Source organism: Glycine max, chromosome 16, assembly GCF_000004515.6.
Source record: "Glycine max cultivar Williams 82 chromosome 16, Glycine_max_v4.0, whole genome shotgun sequence".
NCBI classification, from domain to species: Eukaryota; Viridiplantae; Streptophyta; class Magnoliopsida; order Fabales; family Fabaceae; genus Glycine; species Glycine max.
This window is the reverse complement of record NC_038252.2, coordinates 19,260,281-19,288,225: the sequence shown is the minus strand read 5'-3', so window position 1 is coordinate 19,288,225 and position 27,945 is coordinate 19,260,281. Positions and strand designations below refer to the sequence as shown.

General features: G+C 35.0%; 2 protein-coding genes across 9 annotated transcripts; one reads left to right on the top strand and one right to left on the bottom strand.

Annotated features, from left to right (window-relative positions):
- Positions 1 to 2,759: 2,759 nt before the first annotated feature.
- Positions 2,760 to 19,315, bottom strand: LOC100796115 (uncharacterized). 8 transcript variants are annotated; one of them, XM_041010829.1, is made up of 23 exons: positions 18,970 to 19,315; positions 18,779 to 18,851; positions 17,830 to 17,952; positions 16,881 to 17,050; positions 15,668 to 15,820; positions 14,685 to 14,828; positions 14,192 to 14,252; positions 13,710 to 14,020; positions 13,269 to 13,400; positions 13,054 to 13,173; positions 12,491 to 12,577; positions 12,216 to 12,347; positions 11,951 to 12,068; positions 11,729 to 11,854; positions 10,706 to 10,840; positions 9,639 to 9,781; positions 9,352 to 9,492; positions 8,100 to 8,426; positions 7,037 to 7,162; positions 6,364 to 6,447; positions 5,547 to 5,651; positions 4,569 to 4,661; positions 2,760 to 3,084 (listed from the first exon to the last, which is right to left on the bottom strand). In XM_041010829.1, the coding sequence occupies exons 1-19, from the start codon at positions 19,024 to 19,026 to the stop codon at positions 7,079 to 7,081; spliced, it is 2,637 nt and encodes an 878-aa protein (XP_040866763.1). In that variant the 5' UTR covers positions 19,027 to 19,315; the 3' UTR covers positions 2,760 to 3,084; positions 4,569 to 4,661; positions 5,547 to 5,651; positions 6,364 to 6,447; positions 7,037 to 7,078. The 8 variants fall into 8 exon arrangements, with proteins under 8 accessions (XP_040866763.1, XP_040866760.1, XP_040866764.1 ...); XM_041010826.1 differs by having other exon boundaries at positions 6,368 to 6,447; XM_041010830.1 differs by lacking the exon at positions 4,569 to 4,661.
- Positions 19,316 to 19,524: 209 nt separating this feature from the next.
- Positions 19,525 to 20,802, top strand: LOC102660151 (uncharacterized). The gene has a single exon (XM_006599844.1). The coding sequence runs from the start codon at positions 19,525 to 19,527 to the stop codon at positions 20,800 to 20,802; it is 1,278 nt and encodes a 425-aa protein (XP_006599907.1).
- The last annotated feature ends 7,143 nt before the right edge of the window (positions 20,803 to 27,945 follow it).

The window sequence follows — 27,945 nt, the reverse complement described above, 5'->3', positions numbered from 1 at the left end:
CACTTTTGTTGTTTTTAGCCATAAACACTGCAGTAGAGTTGTCATAGTACAACTTTAATGGCCTCGAAATAGAGTCCACAACTCTAAGGTCAGACATTAAACTCTTCAACCATACACCATGCGAGGTAGCCTCAAAACAGGAAACGAACTCAGCTTCCATAATGGAAGTAGCAGTTAAGGTTTGCTTGACACTTCTCCAAGATAAAGCTCCACCGACTAACATAAAAATATAACTAGATGTTGATTTTCGTGAATCAACGCAACCAGGAAAGTCTGAATCGGAGTAGCCAATCACTTCCAGACAATCAGTCCTTTTGTACATGAGCATGTAATCCTTTGTCCCTTGGAGTATTCTTCATGTGTTCCCGCTCAAAATCATTTTTCGGGCACTGACTCAAAACGAGTTTGTCACCCTTCACAATGGGAGTTATACTTGGTGAACAACCTTTCATGTTAAATTTCTCTAAAACTTTGTTGATATAAGTCTCTTGAGACAAACCCAAAATGCCTCGAGATCTTTCCCTATGGATCTTAATGTCAATGACATAAGATTCCTCTCCCATATCCTTCATATAAAAGTTCATCGAGAGAAATTGTTTCACCTCATATAGCAAACCCTTATCATTAGTTGCAAGCAAAATGTCATCCACATATAACACAAGAAAAAAAATCTTACTCCCACTGACCTTTTGGTATATACATTGATCCATGATGTTCTCTTCAAAGCCAAATGAAGTGATGACATCATGAAACTTTAGATACCATTGGCGGGAAGCTTGTTTCAAGCCATAGATTGATTTATTAAGCTTGCAAACTAAGTGCTCACCTTTAGTAGAGGAGAATCCTTTAGGCTGTTTTGTGTAAAACTCTTCCTCTAGATGACCATTAAGGAATGTCATTTTCACATCATTTGATGTAACTCAAAGTCAAAATGAGCTACTAATGTCATAATTATTCGAAAGGAATCTTTCTTAGATACAGGAGAACAATTCTCTGTGTAATCAATTTCTTCTCTTTGAGTGAACCCATTTGGCAACAAGTTTTGCCTTATGTCTCTCAATGCTGCTCACTTCCCATTGGCCTCCTTAGGTTTTTCATACCCTGCAAGGTATTAGAAACATGGATTGTAGAACCAGAATCAATCCACCACGTGTTATGATTAATACTAACCATATTAGATTCATAACAAACAAAAGCAAATGGAGTACCTTTCTTGTCCATCCAACTCTTAAACTTTAAGCAGTCTTTCTTCATGTGTCCTTTCTTCTTGCAAAAGAAACACATGGACTCTTTCTTTATGATTGGTTGGGCAGGAATTTTGCCCTTGTTTTTGGGTTGATCCCCTTTCTTTTTTCCATGAACAGTTAAGTTCACCCTTTCGCCCTCTTCCATAATTAACCTTTCCTCTTCTTGAACACACATGGTCATCAACTCATTAATTGACCATTGTCTTTATGTGTGTTATAAGAGATTTTGAAGGGAGCATATTGCAAGGACAGAGTACACAAAATATAGTGTACTAAGAATGAATCAGACATGGCAACCTCCAAGGCTTTTAGTTGAGCCACTATATCCCTCATGCGCATGATGTGATCACGTACACCCTTTATCCCTTGGAGCTTTAAGGATGAGAACTGCATTATAAGGGTGTTGTAAAGGGCCTTATAAGATGTAATAAACTGATAATTAATGGCCTTCAAAAGATCGTTGACCTTTTCATGCTGATCAACGGAGCTACGGATACTAGTAGATATATTAGTCTTTATGAACATTACGGATAGACGATTAGATCTCTCCCACTTTTCATAAAGATCAGCAGAGTCTGGAGTGCTAGTTTCAGTAATGCCTGACGGTTCGTCTTTCCTAACAGCATAGTCAATATCCATCCAGCCTAAATGAAGGAGAATTCTCTCCCTCCAAACCTTATAATTGTCCCTTTTCAATTCGGGAATATCACACTTAATATAAAAAATGTTTGCAGATTGATTAACTACAAAGTTCAAGAATACATTCTCATTATTCATAATTTGAGACTCAATAAATTGTCATGTTTTACCAATGTAAAATATGTATTAGTTCATGAACCTAGTGACATACAACTTGCCTGTGGGCTAAAGTCCTACTCAATTAGATTCATACTTTTGATAAAACTATCAAATTATGTTCCTTTTTCTCAATTCCTGTGGGTAAATTAAGAAATATAACTTGATATTTTATCCTAATTAATCATACAAACATAACAAAATTCCCGTGGGTATATTTTATCACATTAAATATGATTAATCACAACCAATGTTTTTTAAATGTGATTTTTACACTTAATATATAAACCTAATCAATTAAAGATGTTGTGGCTATTCTCTAATTAATTAAATCATATTAATCACTTAACATTAATTCTTAATTAAGAGCTAAATATTTACATAATATTCTAAATAATGTAAATAAATTGAATAACATTGCATAAAAAATATTCAAGATAACTTCGCATGTATAAAATCATAAAATCATACACACAAAACTTCAAAAGTAAATAAATAATATATGCATACGATTATCCAATAGTTGAAACCATATAAGCTCTTAACCATTAAATTTAATGTGCATAAATTATTTAGCTTAATATTGCATGCTTAAATACCAAAATAAACATACAATTAATCTTAATAAATAATTCAAACACACTAAAAGGCACTTAACAACTCATATTTAAATCATATTGATTAAGTAGAGAAATAATAAATTAATATACTTTTTCCTACAGGTGAAAGGATGACCTTATTATATCATATATATATATATATATATATAAAAGTTTCAGTATACGCTTTCAAACTTCAAGGACGGGTTTCTCGTGATATTTCTTTCACTTCCAAGCCGGCGTCGCATTATAACTTATTCTAAATGATTGTTACTCTGCTCATCTTTTTTTGTCCCTCTGTTTCTATCTCCTCCGACGGCATCGTGTTTTTCACTCTGAAGTCCGTTGTGGATGCCTCCAGCGTCGCTGCTTTCTCCAACTGGAACGACGGCAATGCCACGCCATGCTAGTGGTCCAACGTCACATGCGCGAACATCTCCGGCCTCCAACCAATAAGATGGGTTCGTGAATCATTAATGTCATCGTGGGCAAAAAGTAGCAGCACAAAGGAGAACTCGAAGGTTTCCAGCCACATTAAATAAAACAGCATTACTGACATATAGTTCCAAAACAGAAGCAAAACAGAGGCATATAGTGCTATGATACCAAATGTAAAAGATATACATATTGATCTAAACATGTGAATGAATTTAAATGACATATTCAGATCTAGCAGCAGAAGCTAAACAACACAAGTGTACTTCCAGCCATTGCAGATCAAACACGAAGCAGCACAAGCACGAACTCGAAGACAGCTTTGTTTATCCAAACTCTTACTCACTCTGAATAGATGGTGTCTTTTTCTGAATAGAGAAGTAGGTTTGGTGATATAAAACTGAGAGCACCTCATCCTATTTATAGAGTTTGCCCATCACAGAGCTCAACCAATTCGGATCAGAACGTGGGTTTGAGGATAGAGGCGTGAGTTTATTACTGAACGTTTGCAGAGATAAGGATTGAACGTGGGAGGAAAATGGACCAAATTCAGAAAGCAAATTCCCGAAAAAACTCCAACGAAAAAAAAAAATAGAAGAAGAATGTGGATCCATCCGAAAATTCCATCAATAGTTTATGTTTGTTTAATCATAAATGGGGATTCAATTCTCCTTGGTTTCTCTGCATAATACTGTTGTGATTGTACTTCTACATTTGTTCTTTAATGTCTTATATATGGTTTTATGTCTTCCTTCTAACGAAGGTTATACATCAATACATGCACTTGATAGTACAAAATAAACAGGACAATCAATGAGGAAGTTCTATGGTGATAGAATAGTTGTTAAAGCTTTCAGAGAATATGCTATCCATCTAAACATACACTTTAGATAAGAAATGATTGCTATCATAACCCGACATGACTGCTACCTAGAAAAAACATTGAACTACATAACAGCAACAAAACTCTTCCAAACATCTATAGGCATCTAATAGGAATGTCAGCTCCAAGTCTAACAATTAATGGTCAAAAGAAGTTAGATGAAAACATCCAATTGAAAAAAAAAATATTAAAAGATGTTTCTTATCTATAAAATTAGAAAAATTCAGTTTTCGTCCTAGATACGTTTAGAATGCACGCTTCACTGGATGGATTTTACGGGTTGTGGAATTTGCTGAATGCAAGCTTCGCGAGTGGGCTTACTTGCATGTCTAGCTCTAATTGCGAGCATGCATCTATATCTTCTAGTAGAATTTTAAATTTCACTATTTTAGTTAATTAAATATCTTGTAAAAATGCCAAAATTTCATAAAAAAAATGTTTTGCTCTGTAAAAGTGACCCATCCAAGCATTGGGTGTAGGAAATTCAATTGAAAGTCATTCAAATATCATATTTTTCTTTCAAATTCTAATTGCCCATCTAAACGTAGGATAAAGTTGTTCTGCTTAAGCTTTAAGAGCCTATTATTTCTTGAGGAGTTTTCGTAGTACCTTGAGACATAAATCCAACACATCGCACTGATTTCCAGTGAAGGCTTGGTTCCACTCTGCTTGTTTTTCAACATCTCCTTCACCACTATCTTGCTGCCCATAAATCAAATGAAGGAAGCATATTTAAACTTTTCTAAATTCAGGGACATATCCATGGAGCAAGCATCTTGCTAATTATCCTTTTTCTATTGCCTATATCATACATCAATGACATTTTTATTCATCTCGAGGCACACTTCCAAACATGCTTTTGAATTTATTCAACATGATTCAGTAAATATATGAAGCCGTTGTACAATAATTGTCTTGTATAATTTAACAATTAAACCAACAGCTTAAAGATTTGATGCATATGACCTATATTTTCTTGCGCAACAATCTTATTTTATTTGATGCTTTTGTCTTATTTCTTTACTGCTCATCCTATATACTTCACCCATTTTTGACAAAGTTTAATTTTAAATGAGCTACCACAGTATCAATCAAGGAAAGTTACTGCTTTGAACAACTTTCAAATGATCTGCAGATAATTATGTAGTACGAGACTTTAGGCTTAAATTTGTTGTTAGCTGCAAGCGTCTTCTGATTTTTTACACTTGGTGACTTTGTTAAATTACTTAAATAATCTCATATAAAGTTATATTATCATCAAAATTTTGGTCAGAAATCTTTAGTCTTAACACTATTGTTGTATACTTGTATAGGAAAGAAAATTAACACGAAAACTATAATATCTACTGTGTCTAAGCCATTGACGCTCATCACGAGGCTAGCTAATAGAAACACAGTGAAACAAAACTGAGGCTGCATGCAAAATTTAGATTTCTCCAAAGTGAAATAAAGTGCCTGCTGCAGGCAGGCCTCAAAACTGCTTGCAAATTAAACTTGGGAGAAGTAGGTTAGTAGATGAGGATGCCAATGCCAAGTATGCTCTGATAGTAATAAAACTGATGCCGAGTTTACCCTAACAAAGTTTACCAGTTTTGATCCAGACTTCGCCGCAAGTTAGAGAGAAAAAGTTACAACTCGGAAGCAATCTAAGACAAAAAGGGCACACACATATGGAGAGAGATCAAATTACACCTGCATAACGTACACCAAATATTACACCGTCAATAACTTTACCTAAAATGTGATTTTACTTGATTCAATTGTTGATATATAATTACACAAGGTGATTAATTTAACTTTGCAGATAAATGAACAATAATAAGATGATCAAATGCTTCATGTTTATATATATTTTAAAAATAGGATTAATTAAGTTTTTTGTCCCTCAACTATTTCAAATTTCGATTCGATTTTTAGTCCCTATCAAAAATTTGGCCCATTTTTAGACCCTATCAAATTTTAGATGATTAATTTTAGTCTCTTTAATAAAGTTTGCCCATTTTAAAGGAGCTTTCGATGTAATGGTGAATTTTGAGATAAAATTATTGAATGGTGTCATAGTTAGTATAATTTACACTATAACATAATTGGATCAAATAAGAGAGAAAGAGCATATCTAGTGAAAATCTAGAGAAAAGACATTTTTAAATGAGTGAAGTAAATTTGAATTGTACAATTATGCATAAATGGTCAAAATTTAATGTTTGTGATCACTTAAAAAAGTCATTTAACTTTTAACACAATCTGTGTATTAATCTTGACCGTTCATGATGATATATCTAATAACCTAGATTTACTACTCACTCTAACATAAAAAAGGCTCCCTCACAAGATATATATATATATATATATATATATATATATATATATATATATATATATATATATATGAATAACATTTTACCTACCCCAGAGCTCAGTCCATGTCCTCTGTCTGTCAATTTGACAAAAAAAACTCCCTTCTATGCCAACGATGCCTGCAAATATCCTGTCATGGACTCGAGCATATCAGAACTACCCAATTGCTATATTCAGGGATAGATTATGCAACTTTTTTTTTTGGTGAATAATAGATTAAGCAACTTATGACATTTTTATTCATGTTTTTTGGTGACCTTGGCAGTCATGGATAGTATGATTCATTTGAAAGGCTGAATGCACACAAATGAAGCAAAAAAAATTATTAGCAAGATTAAGCTGAACAAAGTGATAGAAAGAAGATAAACATGATATCTCAAAAAAGAGGAGGGAAGACGAAGACAGAGAAGGAAGATGATAAACATTGGTTTGTAAATTCAACATTGCAGGTGGGGTCATCTTTATGATGAATAGCTCAATTCAAACAGGTCATACACAAAAGCAAGAGACACTAGAAGACATGTCCCAACGACACTCCTCACCCCTGACAAGTGAACAAACCAAAAAACAGCACTAGAATTATTCTGAAATTCCTGAAGATGTATTATATGGTACACACTAGACAACAAAATACGAAATTCCAACAGAAATACATAATAAAATGACATGAAGATGAATGATATGTCAGAAAAATTTGCTAGCAAGCTTTAAAAACATACATGAACCAGTTTCTCAATTCAGAACATCCTTCTTGACAATTGTTATCCCGTTAAGATTTTCAGTCGTTCAAATGCACATTGTATTTCATGCCTTTCTTCAATTGTCGTACTGATCCGCCCTGATGTCTACATAAAAAATAAAAGAAATTATCAAAGAACGCCTATTAAATTTTTTTGGGAAACTAAATATGTTAACAGAACAATAACAAGAATAATAAACTCATCCCACAGTTAACAGAACAGTAAGACAAACAAAAATGAAAATACATCAAATCATTATGTCACAGCACAAGTATTCTTTGGGAAACTTGCAATGTTCCATTACCAGATTTCAACCCAACCAAATTTAGTATCTACTAGCTTGACTATGTGTTTGTCTAAGAAACCATTAAGGCCTGAGCAGTGTTTTACTGCAGAAGCCTGAAGTGCTGATGTAACTTGGACATAAACACCCAAGAGTTCATGGGTCAGATTAAAATAAATGCACCAAAGGCATCCTACCACAGTTTATCTAAGTATAATAGAAGCAACAGTGGAGACATTGTTATGTTTCAAATCCATTACCAAACCTTTTTCAAGATAATGAATTATCTTGTCTTAAAATAGCTCATTTTACACTAAATTGTCAATACAGGAACACCTTTCCATGTAATATTGTAATTCATTTCATATCTTCCTTGAAGTTATTTCCTACAGAAAGCTAGCCAATATATTTAGCATAATTGCATGCAATAAGCACTCTACTTGAACTTTATGCTGCCAAAAAAAAAGGTGATATTATGGATTAAATGATAAAGGAGTGTGTGCATGTATTTGGTGCAGATACACATCCCAAAAGCAAATGATCCCTCGTATGTTGCAGGCCACAAAGCCTCACTGTAGAGGATGTAACTATCTACATACAGTAGTATAGACAATCACAAAATACTGAAAACCTTTTATTAAAACTCCCAATTTTGTTTTATCCAACCAAAAGAAATTCTTGCAGATAAGTAATAGTTATGAACAGCAAGCTTCAAAATAGCAATCAATAGATGTTCTTGATCACTAAGGTTGAACCTACCTTTAAAGAAAAAACTTTATGTATGACGTTATCAATATCTTCCTTGAATAAAGACATAATCGGTTGCAATTTAGCATCCTTGTGCATCAAAAAAAGTACAGAAGTGACAGCATTCACTCTATCCAAACAGTTCCTTGTATGTTGAGTGCATTTATCAGATATTGGTGACAAACTACTTTCAGTTATAGCTGATCCCATTCTCTTCAACACAAGATTCATAAGTTTATGGCACCGATCAAACAAGAAAAAACAAGGTAGGAGATAATAATGCTGAGTACTTAATTGAATGGAGGGAGTCCCCTGTTCATCACCATCTTCTGGAATGCACTGTGGTACAGTGAAATATATGATCAAGAAAAATATCTATTCATATCAGCAAAAATTAAGATCCATTGCTTTAGGAAAAATAACAAAATAAAACTAAGATAAATTACTAGAAGTACTTACTAGAATCAGAAAACATACTAGGAATCTAGCAAAAAACTAAAATATATATAATAATTAAATCAATTCAAGTTGTCAACAAAAATTAAAACCCAATGCTTTTGAAAAGAAAAGAAAATGATGATAAATTGCAAGAAGCACGTACTAGTATCAGAAAACATAATAGGGATCTAGCATAATAATAATAATAATAATAATAATTGATAGATGTCTCTAAAGCAGGATGAGAAAATGAAAAGATCTTGGTTATTTGTTACAAATAATACCCTTAAGGCCGAAGGGTTAGTTTTATATACCCTCAACTATGGAACCTTCAGCCATTAAAAAAAAACACTAAATTAATGCAAGAAAAATAAAAAAGAATCAAGTCCTAGCTCAAAAGTAGGGTGTAAGCACCCATAGAATGGTCAAGTCGACATTTTTCTGAAAGAATTCTCACTTCGGTTAAAAGGGTGATGTTGATATCTCTCGTTAGATAATTCCAAAAACAATTATCAACAAAGGAAAGAAACCAAAATCAATCATCTGGGAAGTAGGCAGGATTTAGAAATTATTCCCACCATCTCCTATAAAATAATAATGTCTCGTAGATATTTTGCAGATTCTGCATTTCTTTTTAAAAATTGTCAATCTTTATTTTATATAGTAAGATATCATACCAATCAATCATAATATTTCAAAGACATTCTAAACAATTTGACTTTCAAAACAAAATTAAGGACAAAATTAAGTGAGACATGTATGTAGGAAACAACATAGCTTCAAACATATATTGATGGCTTGTCAGAGTTTTTGGCAGCATACGCACCTGCACAGCATCCATCAGATATTCAGAAAGATGCTGGCCTAGAATGATAATGCTTTGTTCAGAAAGTCTTGTGGGCTTGGAATCCACTGTAACAAGCATTCTCAGGAGAGAGCAACTATTATCCAAAGAAGGCATTTGTGGCTGTGGTACAAAATATCAGTAAGAGAAATGGAGGAGTCATTCTTCTAGAAAACCTCTAAATGAGCTAACAAGCAAGCACCAGAAAAATACAAGAAAAAAATCTGAATGCAAAAGAAAGCTCAAAACAAACAATTGTGTCAACTTACTATCTGATCAATTACCACTTTCTCTACTATCTGCAGAACAAGAGAATTGTCACCCATCTGTGCCATGTATGAGCAAAGAACAGTTGTCATTGACTTCAAAGTTTGGCAGAGTGGATCACTCTTAAAACCAGCAGAACCGATTTCTGCAGAATTAAAAAAGAATAACATTTCTGATGCCAGAAGACTGACTACCAAAAGTAGGTTTAAAAGATTGATAAATATAGCTATTTCAATAACCATAGATAACTAAATTAACTTTTTCTTGGCCAGGGATGAACACAACTTTCCTCAATTCAGTAGCTTTTCTAGCTCAAGAACATGGAAAAAATGCTATATAAATATTGTTATTTACAAGTTACCAAGAAGTCAAATATAGGTGGCAGGAATGCAAATTGGATAGATAAGTACAGATGAAAATTAGCAATGTAGACATGGTGAAGGGTAACCAACTATTGGGCTTACTGTGCCTGCAGTTAGAAGTTAACAAATAAAGAGGAGTGGTAGGGTAAGATGTGAATTGGAGGGAAGAGAAGGAGAGCATAACAGAATGGATAGCTAGAAGGAGAGTGGGGGAGGGAGATGTGAGGATCATACTAGGGGGAGAGAGAATGAATATTTGAGGGAAGGTACAAGAATGAGAGGTATGAGGATTCTTGAGTGAAAAATATCTGGATAGGCTGAGTGAAGAAGGGGTTCTTCCACATGAAAGGGATTATTCTTATTTCAGTTTTCTTCATTTTCATTCTGCAAGGAGCTCTGCCCCTACAGTCTAGTTTTCCTTTTAATTATCCTTAATTCCATGTTGTAACAGAAGTTTCCCCTCCCTCTGATTAGTCATATTTCAGTATCAATACGGTTCAGTTTCCCTATTCAATTTTTGGGTCCTATTTCTATTACATGGAATATGTTGTTTTGCATTGCCAATTTCAACCCCTTCTAGTTTTTTCTGATCACTACTACTGAGTATAATGTACAAAAGCTCTAAATTGGAAAAGTGAAACAAGAAATGGATATTATCAGAAGTTACAAGTTCAAACAAGTAGTCCAAATAAATCTTTGTAAGCTACCAGGGGAAACTTTGAAACGCAAGACCAAGGTGATGAAAACACTCAAGTAATCTGCAATTTTTATATGTCCATCTCTATAGGCTGAATGGAGAACCTCTATGATCCTAAATAACACATAGGGATCTAGATCTGCACCTGCAATAAGTACAAACAAAATTAACATTCATAAGCTTTAAGCCAGAAACTTGTACAGAATTAGTATCTGAATCCTATTCCAACTTTAAAGGCATTGGCTACATTGCACATTAAAAGCACTGGCACAGGAAGTGAGGATTGAGGAAAAAGTACCATATACAAAAGTATCCTCCATTGCTTTAACTTATCAAAACACTTATTTCTCGTTAATATCAGAGTCCTTGTAGGCATCTCTCCCGGATAACTTAGAAACAATGTCTTATCACTGTAACATTTACTTTGAGGGGAAAGTCCCAACTTTCAAATCAACATTACAAGATTTTAACAAAAATAAACCACATTATGTACTTCTTGATTGAAAAGTCCCATCATCATTGTTTACTGGAGGCCATAAAAATAAATAAAAAAATAAGGCTTCCAAGTCAGACAAATATCTTCATTTTTTTATTTGATGACACACCAATTACATGTTTTTTTATTAAATAAATATTACTTAAATCTTTGAGGGCATAGACTAAGATGCTTCCAAAAAAAAATTCCTCAAAAAAAATAAAAATCAAAGTAGTTGGACTTCTATGCTATACCTCACATTTATTAATATTACTAGAAGTAAAGAAAGAACAAAGTTGGAAACTTATTCTCCTCAAATAACAAAATCTCACATTCAACTAATTCAAAGACAGCCTTTTTCTCTTATGTTTAATGTTTAAATTTAAATGATAAGCCTTTCAATAACTTGCCATCATGTATCATGGTAAAATTTAAAAACATTTAATATTAATTATGCAAATGATAGTAGGTAAAATGTTAAGTGAAGAGATATGGTGAACTAAAAATTCATTAAAAAATATCAAGTTAGTCAAATTTAAAACATGCGCAAAAGCTTACTTAGGCAACAACAAGCTATTGACTTTAAAATAGGCAGGTCCAAATAAGAGAAATAGTAAAGGGAACATAAAGAGAGCTCTTGAGATTCTCTAGGAAGCCTGAGAAAAGGACCATAACATATCTGTCCTGCAAGATGAAAAAGCCAAAAACTTAGAAGCCAAAGAATAACTCACACAGGTAATGTATTATTAATATTGATGTCAACAGCATGTTCATGTTTACCTCCTTGACATGTACAATAAAAATCTAGCAATGAGTACTGTGTGTTGTCATACATACAAACAAGTGATGAATTCAACAAAGAACATTGTCCAATACGAAGTTGAAGGCGTAACACAACCTATGATGAACATTGAACATTTTAGGTAAAACAAGACACTAAATTGCAGATTTAACATCAATACTAAAGCACATTGATCTCTCAAAATTCTGTCAAATCCAGGAATTTCACATAAAAAACTGCTTATCGAATCAAAATAATGACTACCTGGGAGCAGGTTGGGTGTTTATCTCCAAGCTGGATAAGCAACAGAGGGAGCTCTCTAATCCATGCGAGTAAGGCATCTTGAAGTTCTAAATTTTCTGGATTGCTTGTCTCTATGGAAAGCATGCTTTCAATCTAGATTTGAACCAAAGACAAAAATAAATGTTAATATGGAAAGGGAGAGAAGAGGAAGGAAATAAATTGCTTTCATAAGATTATCCAAAAGTCAAGAATTTCATTTCAAAGAAGTTCCTAGAATGATATGAAGCCAAACTTACAGGAGTTAGCATATCTTCAATAGCAGAAACACATGCCAATTTCATCAAGGAACCTGGCTTGCTTTCCCTAAATGTCTGGGTAAAAGCCTGCAAGTGCCACAATTCCATGTTAATAGCAACATCAAAACCTCTGGAAAGGAAAAACATAATTACCATAAACATGGTACAAAATAATACAAAACCAGAAAATTAATGCAGTGTTCAGTTTATTTACTGTTTTCAGTTTAGTTAATATATTTTCACTGATTAACAAAAAGGTCACCCTTTCTTTATTATTTTCAAGAATTCACAAGGGACTGGGAGATGGTGAAAACAAGAAAATCATGCTTTTACCATATCTCTGACAACATCTTGGAAACAGGAAACAATTGAAAATAGAAGATGACATTTTTTGTAATTATTGAAGTAATTGAAAACATACCATATCAACATATAATAAAAACTAAAAAGAAACCGAAAGCCACTGTAGAATAAAAAAAAATCAGAATATCCAAATTAATGGCTTCCAAAGTTCCAACAAAAATAAATTATTTGGAATTCATGTGGCAACTGTCAAGTCAAACCTGAAGAAGACGTGATGTCCAAGAGCTTGCCCCACGTGAAAGAAATTTAGGAATAAATGAAAGGAGCTGAACTAAACACTCTTCCCAGACAGCCTTACCAGACTGTGTAGCCCTGCAGAACTGTATACTAACAATTCAAGTCAATTTCTGATGTAGAATGACCACTATTTTCAACTGATAATGAAACTTAAAAAGGATTATGTTATGTATCAAACCTTCCCAAGCAAAGCATTTTCAAAAAATTCTAGAAATGTCTCCAACAAATTAGGAGGAAGACTCGTCCATTCATTTAATTCAAAAAATATTTTGGCAACGATCATGTTCAAGTCAAACAACCTATCACAATCCTGCAAAGTAAAAGAAGAAAGAATTAGTTTATTTGGAATTAGAGGAATATCACAGTCCTGCTGCTTCCCCCCACTCCATGTCACAAATGGAACCAGATCACCACAACACAGCAGAAAAAGGGTAATCCACCACAAACTTTTTATAGGGGTAAACTAATTTATTTTTGAAATATACTTGACCATAACATGCCAATTTTATATGAATAGTTCTATCTTCTCTTTAGACCCCAATTGTACAATTATTTATTGTTCTACTCACCAGTCACCAGTCCCCACTAAAGGGTAAAATCGACACACACAATCACACACCTTTTCAGAAAGATGATCAACCGGGTTGAGGGGGAAACGAGGAAATAATTTCTTCAAGAATGTAGAAGAGATGTTAACATCCCATACAGCTGCATCAGGTCCACCTTGAGAACTTGGGGATTCTGAATCCTTATCAGTCCCATAAGCAATAGACCTGACTATAAGATATATGCTATGAAGAATGGATATCATACAACCAAAAGACTTCCCTTCAAGACTTTCCATAGCATGAACCAATGGAATAAATTCCAGGAAACTATTTATTAATACTGGCACTAGATCCTTCAAATTCTTTATGATATAAGAAAAACCTACACAAACAGATAAAGCATAGAACAGGACTGTCAGACAATTGTTAAGAACATAAAAAGCTTGACAAAACTTTTAAATATTTGAAAATTATGCAAACTCATGCAACAGCAGTCAATTAGTTATTTGTTTCAAAATCAAATTGTTTTTTTTTTTTTTTGAAGTTAGCATACCATTAGAGCTCATAGACACATCAACTTCAAAGGCATGCAATACCCTTTGTCCAGTAGCATCCTATTAAAATTAGAAAAAGTATTAGAAATACATTGGTGAATGCACAAAAGATAAAATAAAGTCACCATTAATCACAATGAGATGTTTCACACAGCAGAAACTTACCAGGTCTGAAAAGCCAAAAATTTAAATCATAGTCATAACTCCCACTCTATTCATAGTATATGTATTTATCTGAATAGTATTGTGAAATTATGAGTTGTGCAAGATTATAAAGTACTACATGTATCCTGAGAAGAAGTTACAAGTTCCAGATGCACATAAATCAACCAATTTAATCATAAAGCTAAGTGGAAATGAAATGACAAAAGAAAGAGATTGCTAAAATGAAAATGCAAAGAGGTTTATGTCATGCATAGAAATAGCAAAACTTAAATTAAAAAGACTGACAGAGCATTTACTAATTTTCACAGCCAAATGAAAATAAAATACCTTATTGTGCAAATCAGTTTCTTCTTTATTCCATGGCAGGAGTGACAAGCAGCGAACCAGCCCAGCAAGAGCATCCTTTAGTTTTCCTTTGTCCTGTAAATAGTACTGGTTCCTCACTAGAATATCCTCATAATTCTGAAAAATCTGTTAACCATGCAACCAAGATAAGTGAATTCTAAGCATCAAATACAAAAATACAACTACAATAACGGGAGAGATATAGAACTCATAGAACTCAATTTCAGCAACAATTGAAGAATAAAAGCATGCAGATGAAGAATATAATAATGTGCTAGGAAATAGATAAAGAAAATGAAGGCACAGAAACTAATCAAGAAAAACCATGGGAAATAGAAATGCAATGAATTGCAGTGTATTTTGCCAACAGAACTAAGAAATAAATTGCCGCAATAATTTAAGCAAATTTCCCAAATTCATCAGACAAATATTCAAACGGTATTAATAATTAAAAAAAATACTCTATTGACCGTATAGGAATTCAGAATAACAACATATCAGAAATAAGAATATTTAAAATAACAAGGAAATTGCACCTCAAGTAGATTTTAAGCTATTGTTATATCTGGTTAAACACTACACAAAATTCTATAAAAAATCCAAAGACATATTGAAGCATTAGCTTATTTTTTCTTCCTATTGTTAGGCAACATTTCAGTACAGAAAATACCATAAAATTCAAAGATCACTAGCATGAAACTGTATAACAAAGGTGTTGACATTGTGTCAATAAATTATTAAAAGCTTCATCCGTAGAGGTGGAAGTAAAATCGAATTACAAGAGCATCAGAGAAGTTTAAAGAGCTCACAACTGCTGCTATTGCATGAGCAAATAACCTTCACCCCACCCCCACCCCCCAAAATCACCATAGAACAAAGAGTTGCATCTTAAAACAAAATATGATTTGAAGGAGCAATCCTAACATGTCGGCAAAAGAAATTTTAAATATGGCAGATAATATCACCTTTTCTGCATAAGATGGTGAAAAGGAAGGAGGATAAAACTCAAGAATGAGGTCTAAAAAATCAAATGCCATCATCCGAACATCAACCACCAAATGAGTCATTGCATTAAAAATGTAAGGCACCAATAAAGAAACGATCAGCTCTTGATTGTCCTACAAAATATAGGGAGAACCAAGTAACACAATAAGGCAATTGAAGTTTTACAAATCAATCCTTACTGTAATGATATATAATCATATAAAGATTACAGGGTGCATGAGGAAAAAAAAAAATTGGATCCTCGATCAGAATTCAAAAACAATGAGGATAGCAATCAGCTTCAGAGAGTTATAGAGTATTACAATCAAACATCTTAATGTATCATAGATCAATAACCAGAGACAATATAACAAATCTTAAATCATGAGAAAAAACCATTATTTACTTTTTCACAAGAGAAAAAAATATCCAATATCAATGTTCCAAGCCAACACCATATTATACCTTTCCTTGTTAAGGCTCCCCTAAAGTGCGTACCAAGGGTTTATCAAGCATAAAATTTTAGTGAATAACTATCAAAATGCATTTTTTTTTGTGAACCCGGGGGGGTATCCCTTAACCGGAAGCCAATGAATAATCCGTCAAGGTATCAAATATTGTCAAACTAATTTTAGACTAATCAGAAATTAATAATCCCTGACTGAAATCCTTTACAAATGCTATATATTTCAGTTTCTAAGAGATGAAATTTTCTCTGCAAAATATTTGTCATAAGCCAACAAGAAGTTAGAATGGCTCAACATTTGGGTGGATCAGTGGTTTAGGGAGTAGGATGAAAATATTGCGCTTTTTAGCTGGAGTGAGGTTAATTTGGTGGGAGCATGATTCCATAACCTTTAACCATAAATTTCTTCTACCCCACCATTCCTGGGCATTTTGGGCTTTTGCTGATAAGATTTTAAAGGTTCTTCTAGTTCTGGGCTTCCAGTATGTACTGGGCTGCTCTTTTGAGTTGATGTGCATTATCATTATTTTTCGTTATCTATAGCGTCCTATCCAACTTTAGGAAAAATCTTAATCCTCCTGCTGTTTTTTTCTTTGTTCTACGTGAACTCTATTATCAAAAAAGGAGAAAAAAAGCTGCAGCCTAGAATATTTTATCCATCCAAATGATAATGGTGCATCATCCCAATGTATTAGAAAAGTGATTTAAGTAAACAAAATGGAAAGTACCTCTTTACAGCAAGGTAAAATCACTACTTTAAAAAGATCATATAATGATTTTCGAACCACTTTATCATCATCACCAATGCGCTCACGAAGTTTTTCTACAGCAGCATATTTGTGCAACTTCTGTTCAGCTGGATATCTGGTGAATAAATCCTTAATACCAATCAATGCATCTGTAATTTAAAGGGTGGAAAAGAAAGAGTATTAAATATGAGGATTACCAAATTTAAATGAAAATTTGAATGCTTAACTGGATTAAATAACGCAATGACATTAATCTGTGACATTACAATTCAAAAAGAATAAGAGTATATTAGGAATAGAAACCAAGCCAAGACATTAAATCAATCAAGACATGCCATTAGATTAACTTTCATAAGATCCAAATAATATAATTAGTGGCTGCTTAATTTTATTTTTGACAGATTTGGAAATAATGACTAATATTGACACAACGTCCATGGTACTGATTTTTTGGCTTCAAGCTTAAACTCGAACCAACTTGAGCTATCATTCCTCAAAAATTTAAAACTAAACCAGAACCAAGGTTTTGGCTTGGTGTTTCAGCTCCAAACCAAGGTTCATTGTTATTTGAATTCATAAAAAAGTTCCATTAATTATATGAACACAAAATACATTACAATTGTAATAAATAGCTAGAATTATCTACGTAATTCAATCAGTCACATTCCCTCCACATGATCACATGTTAGTAGCAAGTGCACTAGTATAAACAGGCCTCTAACTTTTAAGGTTAATAGCTTAATAAGTTAATCTCTATTAAGCTGAAAAATTTTGTTCAACTCAGCTTATCAAGAATAATATTTTTGAAGATTTTATCGGTTTAAAACATACAGAATTTGTTCTATAGTTCTGTAGAGGATTAATGACACTAATAAGTACATTTAAAGGCAATTAGATAATTACATTATATTATAAAAAATAAATATACCTCTACGAACTTTTGGATTGTGATGAGATGTTTGCTGGAGAAGTTCTTTTAAAGTCAAACCTTTCTTGTTTACAGCCAAACCTGCCTTCTCTGCCGCAAGACTCTGTTCCGGAAGAACAATTGCTGTTGAAGACATGTTCGTTAACTTATTTCATGACATTAAAGTCATTTGTAAATAAAAGTTGTAAAACAATTAAAAAGAAATTCCATTTGATGGGTTGTAAGAGAGAGATAGGGAGGGAGGAAAAGAGAGATTCTATACTATATAAGTATTAACAGCAGAAGCAGATGGACATTCTTAAACTTCAGACAAAATATAAATATATTTTAATTTGACAGGATAGTGTAGAATTTTATTTTATGTTATTTTTAGTGAAAACTTTGAAGTATGGCAAAAGAAAACAGCTCAGATTGTTATTTGCATCAACAAAATCAAACAAGTTATTAAGTTAATACAAGTACAACAAATTTCACCGTGTCTTGCACTTTGCTTTGCTAACACAAAAATGGTAGTAGAATATTAGGGTGTGCAAAAGAAGCAATTAAACTTAACCAATCCATAACCCAACGCAAACCACATTCCAAAAATCCATAGAATGTAAACCTATTTTCAAACCAAACCGGTTTATTACTTCTTAACAAATGGTTCGGTTAATCAGTTTCAAAACCATTTTTTTACAAACTTCATATATATATAACTAATTTTACATCAGTTCAAAACTGGTTTTAGAATAACGTTTCATTCAAAAACTGGTTTTGAACCAAATCCAGTTTTCTCCATAAACCGATTTGGCCAAAAAACCAAAACCAGATTTAAAAAAGAAAAAAGCGATACGGTTTCAAAATTCAATCCATATATCTAGTTTTAATTTGGATAACCATGCACACCCATTGGTAAATGAACATGTGATGAACAGAACCTATTTTAATTTTGGAGCAGAAGGGGTACCTTTAGATTTAATTTCAGTATCTGTTGTATTCTTAGGTGGTGGCAGTTTCCTCCCAACCTTTCGCCTTATTTTCTGAAAATTTTGAACAAGTGACCCATGTTAAAAAGCTACAAAATACTCATAAACAGAATTTTACACATGCAGAAATGCATATTATAGAGTTGTGCAGTGCTAGGGCCATAGGGGAAACCTTGAAGTCAATGCCCTTCTGTTTCTTTGAGTTCTTGTTGGCTTTAGAACGAGGCATCTTGCACTAATAATGAAACTGAAAAAAGCAGAAGCAAAAGCTGAGTTGTTGTTGGCTTTAGAACGCAGCTGCAACCCCTCGAAGCTCCAACACACAGCGCGACCTCGGAACCCAGCCACGACCCCTGCAACCAGCCACGACAGCAGCCACGCGTTACCCGCTGCACACAGCAGCCAGCAGCGACGACCCACGGCGTGAACGGCGGCGACGAGCACGGCAGCGACGACCCACGGCGCGAACGGCGGCGACGAGCACGGCGTGAACGACGGCAACGAGCACGGAGAAGACGACCCCAACCCACACGCAGAACCGCCACTTATACTGGTGGGCAAAGCTTTTTTTTTGTTTTGTTTTTGCTGCTTGACACCCATTTTTTCTGTCTGCAGCTTTTTCTTTTCCGTTTCTGTATTTGACACCTCTTTTTACTTTCGAGAGTCCCATTTTTAATTTTTTTTTCTATTTGACACCACAATTTTTTTTTTTTCAGTCCTCTTTTAAATGGCTGAACCATCATCCGATGCTGCTATTGCAAGTGCAACGAGGAAAAATAAGGCAAACTCAGGCTGGAAATATTGTCATTCATCGGTGGAAGGAGATACAAACACCATTGTTTATAATTTCTGTGGAAAAATCACAAAGGGAGGAATAACCAGAGCCAAACAACACCTGATTGGGAAGTCGAGTAACGTTGCAGCTTGCAAGAAAACTCCACCAAATGTAGTCGAAGAGTTGAAGGAATATATGGCTACCAAAAAAAGTGGGACCACTTACAGTACTTCTGGCAGTAGTAATATGACAAATATAAGAGATTTTGAATTTGGTGAACCAATTGGATGTGATGGAAGTGAAGAAGATGAGTTTGCGGACTCTTGTAATGTTGCTGCAAGTGCAAAGACAAAGTATGGAACTAAAAAAGGACCAATGGACAAATTTTGTAAGAATCTAGAAAATGCAATCAATCGGAGAAAAATGGAGATGTTGAGGCAAATGAACATTAGAGAGTCAATGGATAAGAATGAAGTATTGAAGGTGCATCAACATATTGCTCGCTTTTGGTATCAAGCAGGTTTGTCATTCAACCTCATTAAATTGAAAAGCTTTGAGAATATGGTTGCAGCCATTGGTCAATATGGGCCACATTTGCCCATTCCTAGCTATCATGACATCAGAGTTCCACTCCTCAAGAAGGAAGTTGAATATACTGAAAATTTGATGAAAGACCATAGGGAGCAATGGGTCAAGTATGGTTGTACTATTATGTCTGATGCATGGACTAATCGGAAACAAAGATGCATCATTAATTTTTTGATTAACACTCAAGTTGGTACCATGTTTTTGAAGTCTGTTGATGACTCTGATTTTGTAAAGGCAGGTGAAAAGCTTTTTGAGTTGCTTGATGCCATTGTGGAGGAAGTTGGAGAAGAGAATGTTGTTCAAGTTGTAACCGATAATGGGAGCAACTATGTTTTAGCGGGTAAGTTGTTGGAGGAGAAAAGGAAACATATTTATTGGACTCCTTGTGCAGCTCATTGTATTGATTTGATGCTTGAAGATATTGGGAAGCTTCCCTTGATAAGGAAGACAATTAGAAGGGCAATTAATCTAGTTGGGTTTATCTATGCCCATTCTAGTACCTTAAGTTTGTTGAGAAATTTTACAAACAAGAGGGAATTGGTGAGACATGCTATTACTAGATTTGCCACTTCTTATCTAACCTTGGAAAGGCTCCACAAAGAGAAAGCAAAAATTAGAAAGATGTTTACTTCTGATGAATAGACCTTGAACAAGCTATCTAAGGAGCCTAAGGGAAAAGAAGCTGCAAAGGTAGTTCTCATGCCTTTTTTTTGGAATAGTGTGGTTTACACTCTTAAAGTCATGGCTCCACTTGTGAAAGTGCTTCGTCTTGTGGATGGTGAAAAGAAACCAGCCATGGGCTATATTTATGAAGCAATGGACAAGGCAAAAGAAACAATTATCAAGTCTTTTAACAGCAATGAAAGCAAGTACAAAGATGTGTTTGCAATCATTGATAAAAGATGGAATTGTCAGTTTCATAGGCCATTGCATGCAACTGCCCACTTCTTAAATCCAGAGTTCTTTTATGACAACATTGACTTGGAGTTTGATTTTGAGGTCACCAATGGTTTGTTTGAGTGCATTAAGAAGTTGATTCCACAATTTGATGTGCAACAGAAAATTCTAACTGAGTTGCATCTTTACAAGATTGGTGCTGAACACTTTGGTTCTGACTTTGCAATGGCTCAAAGGAAAACTCATTCTCCTAGTAAGAAACTTTTACCATATGACAAATACAAATACCATACTATAATATTGATCGAGGTCGTACCCGAATCAAATAAACATGAAAATGCAGTAACTAGGAAGTGATCCTAGGTCGTTTCCCAACGAGCAGTGACAAACCAAATGTTCATAATATACTTGCAGTAACAGTAACAGTAACGATTGGGGGGTTGTTTGTTTTGTGATTAAAGAGCAGAACAAGTAAACTGGAATACGAAACTACTAATATTAAAAACGGGTTGTTTCCTCTGATTCAGAAGCCATTCTCTTATCCTGGGTTATGGAGAATTCGTCCCTAACAGTCAACCACTTAATCCAACCCTATTTCAATTTACTAAGCGAAAATCAACTTAGGGTTTTCAATACGTGATTAGGCACCACGTACACCAGTTAGCCCTTCGTCCATTAAGCATGAACGCAAGTTAGGCTCAGAGGCAATTAATCGAACACGAAGCGTGCACTGATTAATATTCACGAAATTGGGATAACTGGTGAAGGGAAACTGCCAGGAAACCACATTACAAGCGAAACCCCAAAGAGAGTTGGGCTTCGTCCTCAAAAGGAAACAGCACCAGAAAATCTAGCCTTCCATGGATTCAAACAGAAAACGCAAATGAAACATGAAACAGAAACATAAATGAACAGAAATGTAAATGAACAGAAACGTAAATGAAAGTAGAAGAAGAAGCACGAATGAACTCGTAATTAGAAGCAGAAAACGGAAATTTGCATTAAGAACGAAAATTGTAACAAGGGAACAGAAAAACGTGAAAACCTAAAACCAAAGCTCTGAATAATGAAAATAGCATAACAGAATGCCCTCCACGAATCCCAAGGCAGCTATTTAAAAAGAGTCACTCAAAGTCACTGGGCCCTATTACAATACTCTGGCCCAAAACGAAATAAACACTGAACAACATAAAATAAAATTGCGAAATTTCCTAATTAGAAATTAACTAAGGTAAGCGCTGTTTTATTTGTCCTCTTCAAGTCCACAACCAAAATCCAGATTAAGCCCAATGTTTCATTAATTCCTGAAATTAGATTAAAAACATCAAATTAGCTAAATGAGCCCAAATAATAAAACTGCCTAATTAATTGACAATTAAGACCAATCAATAATTAAAATGGTGCAAAAAGGGTTTAGAAAATAGAAGAAAATGATGGCACATCAAAATCCCCCATACTTAGTCTTTTGCACTCCTGGGCAAAATGAAACAAAGAACAAAATCCAAGGATATCAAAGGGAGACAAACAAAAACATTCACATATTTCTCAATGAACATCAAGGAATGAAAGGAATGGGTAACATCTAACATAAGGAGATCCAAAAAGTCAAGACATTCATGAAAATCATCCAAGCAACCCAATCATGGCAAAATAGTTCATCAGCTCAAGAATGAAAAGTGATAAAGCCTCACAAGATATACACTCTATCTCTCAAGTGTCTAGGCTACTATTTACCCTCAAAGCACCCATGAAAGCAAACACCACATAAACTTGGCAAGATTCTAAAATTGACAATCAACCCATAAACACAAGCACATGAGGATCAAAAGGTCTTTTAAGGTTGTAATGGGGCCAAGGACAAGGTATGGAAAAATATGGAATAAGTGGCTAAATCCCAAAGGGATAGAGGAGCAATGGGGAATAAGTGCATATTAAGAAAAAATAAGAAAATAAAAAAAATAAAGATAAAATTTAAACATGAAGAGTAGAACCAAGAGTTTCATCATTCTTGTGCCATTTAAGATCTTATTCACTCAACTTTATTGCTTTTCTTTTTCTTTTTTTCGAATTTTTTTTTTTTTACTCTATAGCCTTTGAGAAACAACATTTCATTCAGCATGTCCAACATTTAACCAATATACAATGTACATCAAGTATGGCCCAAAATACATCATGAAGCATAGCCAACAAAACAAGTTGTCCAATGAAACAAAAACCCCCCACACTTATTCCCAAAACAATTCCAAAGCTCCAAAATTCCTTAAGGATATGGTATTATCATGGTTTTTCACTTAAGGCTTGTAGTGATCTTCAAAACAAGGAAAGGGAAACAAGGCTCAAAAGGGCTATCAAAGGAATTAATTCAAGGTAAGTCCATTTGGCTAGAAGCTTATAAGAACAAAATTTCCTTAATAATTTCCAAATATGCATGTGAATTAGGACGCATCAACAAGAATCAAGCCAAGGCTATTGTGCAAGCAATCAATGGGGCAAAACACACCAAATGATTATAATGATGGATGGCTCAAATTCTCACAAAGGTAAAATCATCACTTTCAAATTGAGCTTTCAAAACTATCATGACATGTAGAGAAGAATCAAGGATTTCAAGTCACAAAATGTCAAGAACTTTTATTTTCAAAACAATTACCCATTTCTTGAACATATCCTATAATTCAAAGAAAAACAAGCAAAGTCGTATGTGCACACAAAATTGACCCAAAATATTAAACTAAAAATCCGACGAAACTAACAACATTAACAAATTAACACAACTAACAAATTAACAAAACCAACAAAACTAGCAAAATCAAAAGAACACTCCCCCCCCCCCCCCCCCCATACTTAAACAACACATTGTCCTCAATGTAGCACAATTAAAAGATTAAAAACAATTAAATCATCAAAGAGAATCGGACAAGTGTAATAAAAGCAAAGAAGGAGATAGGAAAAGAAAAACTCCCTAAGTCATGGTGGAGGAAGAGTAGGGTGGAGTAAGGAAGTCTCTTCCACCACTACGTCCACTAAAGAAGGGTTCGTGAGGAATGACTTAAGTCGATGTTCGTTGACCTTAAAGCTCTTGTTTGTGGAGTCGCTTTTGATCTCAACTGTACCATAAGGAAAAACATTAGTAACAACAAAAGGACCAATCCACTTAGACCTCAACTTACCACTCATGAGTCCAAGCCTAGAATTATACAATAACACTTTTTGCCCAACCACGAAGTCTTTTTTAACTATCATGCTATCATGGAACTTCTTGGTCTTTTCTTTGTAGAACTTGGCGTTCTCGTAGGCTTCTAGGCGGATTTCATCTAACTCACTCAGTTGCAACTTTCTTTCCTCACCAGCTTGATCCATAGAGAAGTTGCAAGTCTTCACTGCCCAGTAAGCTTTGTGCTCAATTTCCACTGGAAGATGACATGCCTTTCCAAAGACAACCCGATAAGGAGACATTCCTATGGGTGCTTTGTAGGCAGTCCGATGTGCCCAGAGAGCATCATCAAGCCTGGTACTCCAATCTTTCCTGCTTGGCTGCACAATCTTCTCTAAAATTCGCTTGATTTCTCGGTTAGAAATTTCTGTCTGTCCATTGGTCTGGGGGTGGTATGGTGTGGATACCCTGTGTACCACCCCGTACTTTTTAAGCAGGGCATGCATTGTCCTGTTGCAAAAATGGGTTCCTTGATCACTAACAATTGCTTTAGGTACTCCAAACCTGCAAAACAGATTAGACCTGACAAAGTCTGCGACAACTTTAGCATCATTAGTTCTAGTGGGCTTGGCTTCCACCCATTTTGAAACATAGTCAACTGCAAGGAGAATGTAAACATAACCAAAAGAGACAGGAAAAGGACCCATGAAATCTATACCCCAGACATCAAACACCTCACAGAATAGCATAGGTTGCTGAGGCATTTGTTGTCGCCATGTAAGTGTATTTCCTGCTCTCTGACACTGCTCACAAGTGCTGCAGATCTTCCACGCATCTTTAAAGATGGTGGGCCAATAAAAACCACAATCAAGCACTTTGTGAGCTGTCCTTTGAACACCCAGATGACCTCCCGGTGCGGAAGAATGATAGAACTGCAGGACTGAGTCAGTCTCATGATTTGGAATGCACCGTCTAATGACCTGATCACTGCACAATTTCCACAAGTAGGGGTCATCCCAAATAAAATGCTTAGCATCACTTTTAATTTTATCTTTTTGGGCCTTAGATGCTAAGGGAGGAAAAACAGAGGCAACTAAATAATTGACAATGTTAGCAAACCAGGGAGTAGAAAGAGAGTCAGAAATACTATACAATATATACAAATGATCATTCGGGAAATTATCCCGAATAGGTGAATCTGCATCAGAGACACGTTCGATCCGACTCAAATGATCAACAACTAGATTTTGTGCTCCGCTCCTATCACGGATCTCCAAGTCAAACTCTTGGAGCCAGAGCATCCATCGGATCAACCTAGGCTTAGAATCAGCCTTCTTCAACAAGTACTTTAGAGCTGCATGGTCAGTATAAACAATAATGCGAGTACCAAGCAAATAAGATCGAAATTTTTCAAGAGCAAAAACTATGGCTAGAAGCTCTTTCTCAGTAGTAGTATAATTTGCTTGGGCAGCATCTAAAGTCCTAGAAGCATAATATATCACCCTGGGCAATTTATCAATTTTCTGAGCAAGGACAGCCCCCAATGCATAATTTGATGCATCACACATAAGCTCAAAAGGGGCTGTCCAATCGGGTGCCTGGATGATGGGGGTGGTAGTCAACGCTCTTTTGAGGCAATCAAAAGCCTCTTTGCATCTGTCATTAAAGTCAAACTCCACCTCCTTTTGCAACAAGTTGGACAGTGGAAGGGCTACTTTGCTAAAATCCCTTATAAAGCGCCTGTAGAATCCTGCATGACCAAGAAAAGATCGCACCTTTCGCACACAAGAGGGGTAAGGCAATTGTGAAATAACAGAAATTTTTGCAGGATCTACTTCAATACCCTTATTGGAAATAATGTGGCCTAAAACTATACCTTGCTCAACCATAAAATGACATTTTTCAAAATTTAGAACAAGGTTAGTTTCAATGCATCTATTCAAAACTTTTTCCAAACTATTCAAACAACCATCAAAAGAGGATCCATATACAGTGAAATCATCCATAAACACCTCTATGCAATTTTCTAAAAAATCACTGAAAATACTAATCATGCACCGCTGGAAGGTACCAGGGGCATTGCACAGGCCGAAAGGCATCCTCCTATAAGCAAAAGTGCCGAAGGGGCAGGTGAATGTGGTCTTTTCCTGATCCTCAGGAGCAATAGTAATTTGCATATAACCAGAAAAACCATCAAGGAAACAGTAGTGGGATTTACCTGCCAGGCGTTCAAGCATCTGGTCAATGAATGGCAGGGGAAAATGGTCCTTTTTGGTAACCTGGTTCAGCCTCCTATAGTCAATGCAGACTCTCCAACTGTTCTGCACCCGAGTAGGAATCAGCTCCTCCTTCTCATTTCTGATCACTGTGAGGCCAGTCTTCTTCGGGACTACCTGGACGGGACTCACCCATTGGCTATCGGAGATAGGATAAATGATTCCAGCTTGCAAAAGCTTGGTTATCTCCTTCTTCACTACATCAAGAATCACCGGGTTGAGTCTTCTCTGTGGTTGCCTTACTGGTTTAGCTCCATCCTCTAAATTTATTCGATGCATACATGTGGATGGGCTAATACCAGGAATGTCCGCCAGGGTCCAGCCTATAGCCTTCTTATGCTTCTTGAGAACTGACAACAACTTCTCCTCTTGCTCATCAGCAAGGGAGGCAGATATAATCACTGGAAAACTCTTGCTATCATCCAAGTAAGCGTATTTTAAATTTGATGGCAGAGGCTTCAATTCTGGTGTGGTCGGCTGGACAGTGGTAGAAGGAGATGGTTTCTCAGCCTTTACCTCATAAAGAAAGTCAGAGGTATGTTTACTTCCTGTAACATGGTTAGTCCTATCTGACTCTATAAAATCAATCTCGAGAGGTAAAACACCACCATCAGACATGCAATCAATATCACTCTCAGATTCTCTCTCAGCATCAAATTCAGACATATGATCAAGTACAATTTCAGACTCAATGCATGAAGAGTGAGAGGCATGCAGATTAGAATAAAGATCAGTCATGTATTCATCAACAACATGGTCAATTATTTCAGCACGAAATACAGAAAGATCTTCAGATGGGTATTTCATAGCATCCAGAATATTAAAATGAACAGTTATATCACCAAACTCCATGGACAGTGTGCCTGCATAAACATCTATCTTAGTTCTAGCAGTTTTCATAAAGGGTCTGCCTAGAATGATGGGAACTGATCCTTGAGAAAATCCATCTTCCATATTCAAAATATAAAAATCAACAGGGAAAATTAGTTCACCAACTCTAACTAAGACATCTTTTATGAAACCAACAGGATAGGAAACACTTCTATTAGCTAAATGAATTACCACATCAGTTGACTGCAAGGGACCTAGAGATAGAGAATTAAAAATCGACAGAGGCATAACACTAACAGAGGCTCCTAAATCTAGCATGGCATTGTCAAACTTACTATTCCCTATAATACAAGGTATGCTGAATGTACCTGGATCTTTGCATTTTTCAGGAATTTGAGGAACAGATTTACCAATCAATGCGGAGACATTTCTGCCCATGCTAATTCGTTCACTTCCTTTAAGCTTCCGCTTATTAGTGCACAGCTCCTTCAAGAATTTGGCATATCTTGGAATTTGCTTTATTGCATCCAATAGAGGTATGTTTACCTCTACTTTTCTAAACGTTTCCAAGATCTCTTTCTCTGCCTCTTCCATTTTTTTGTTGGAAACTGCTCTTGGAGGGAATGG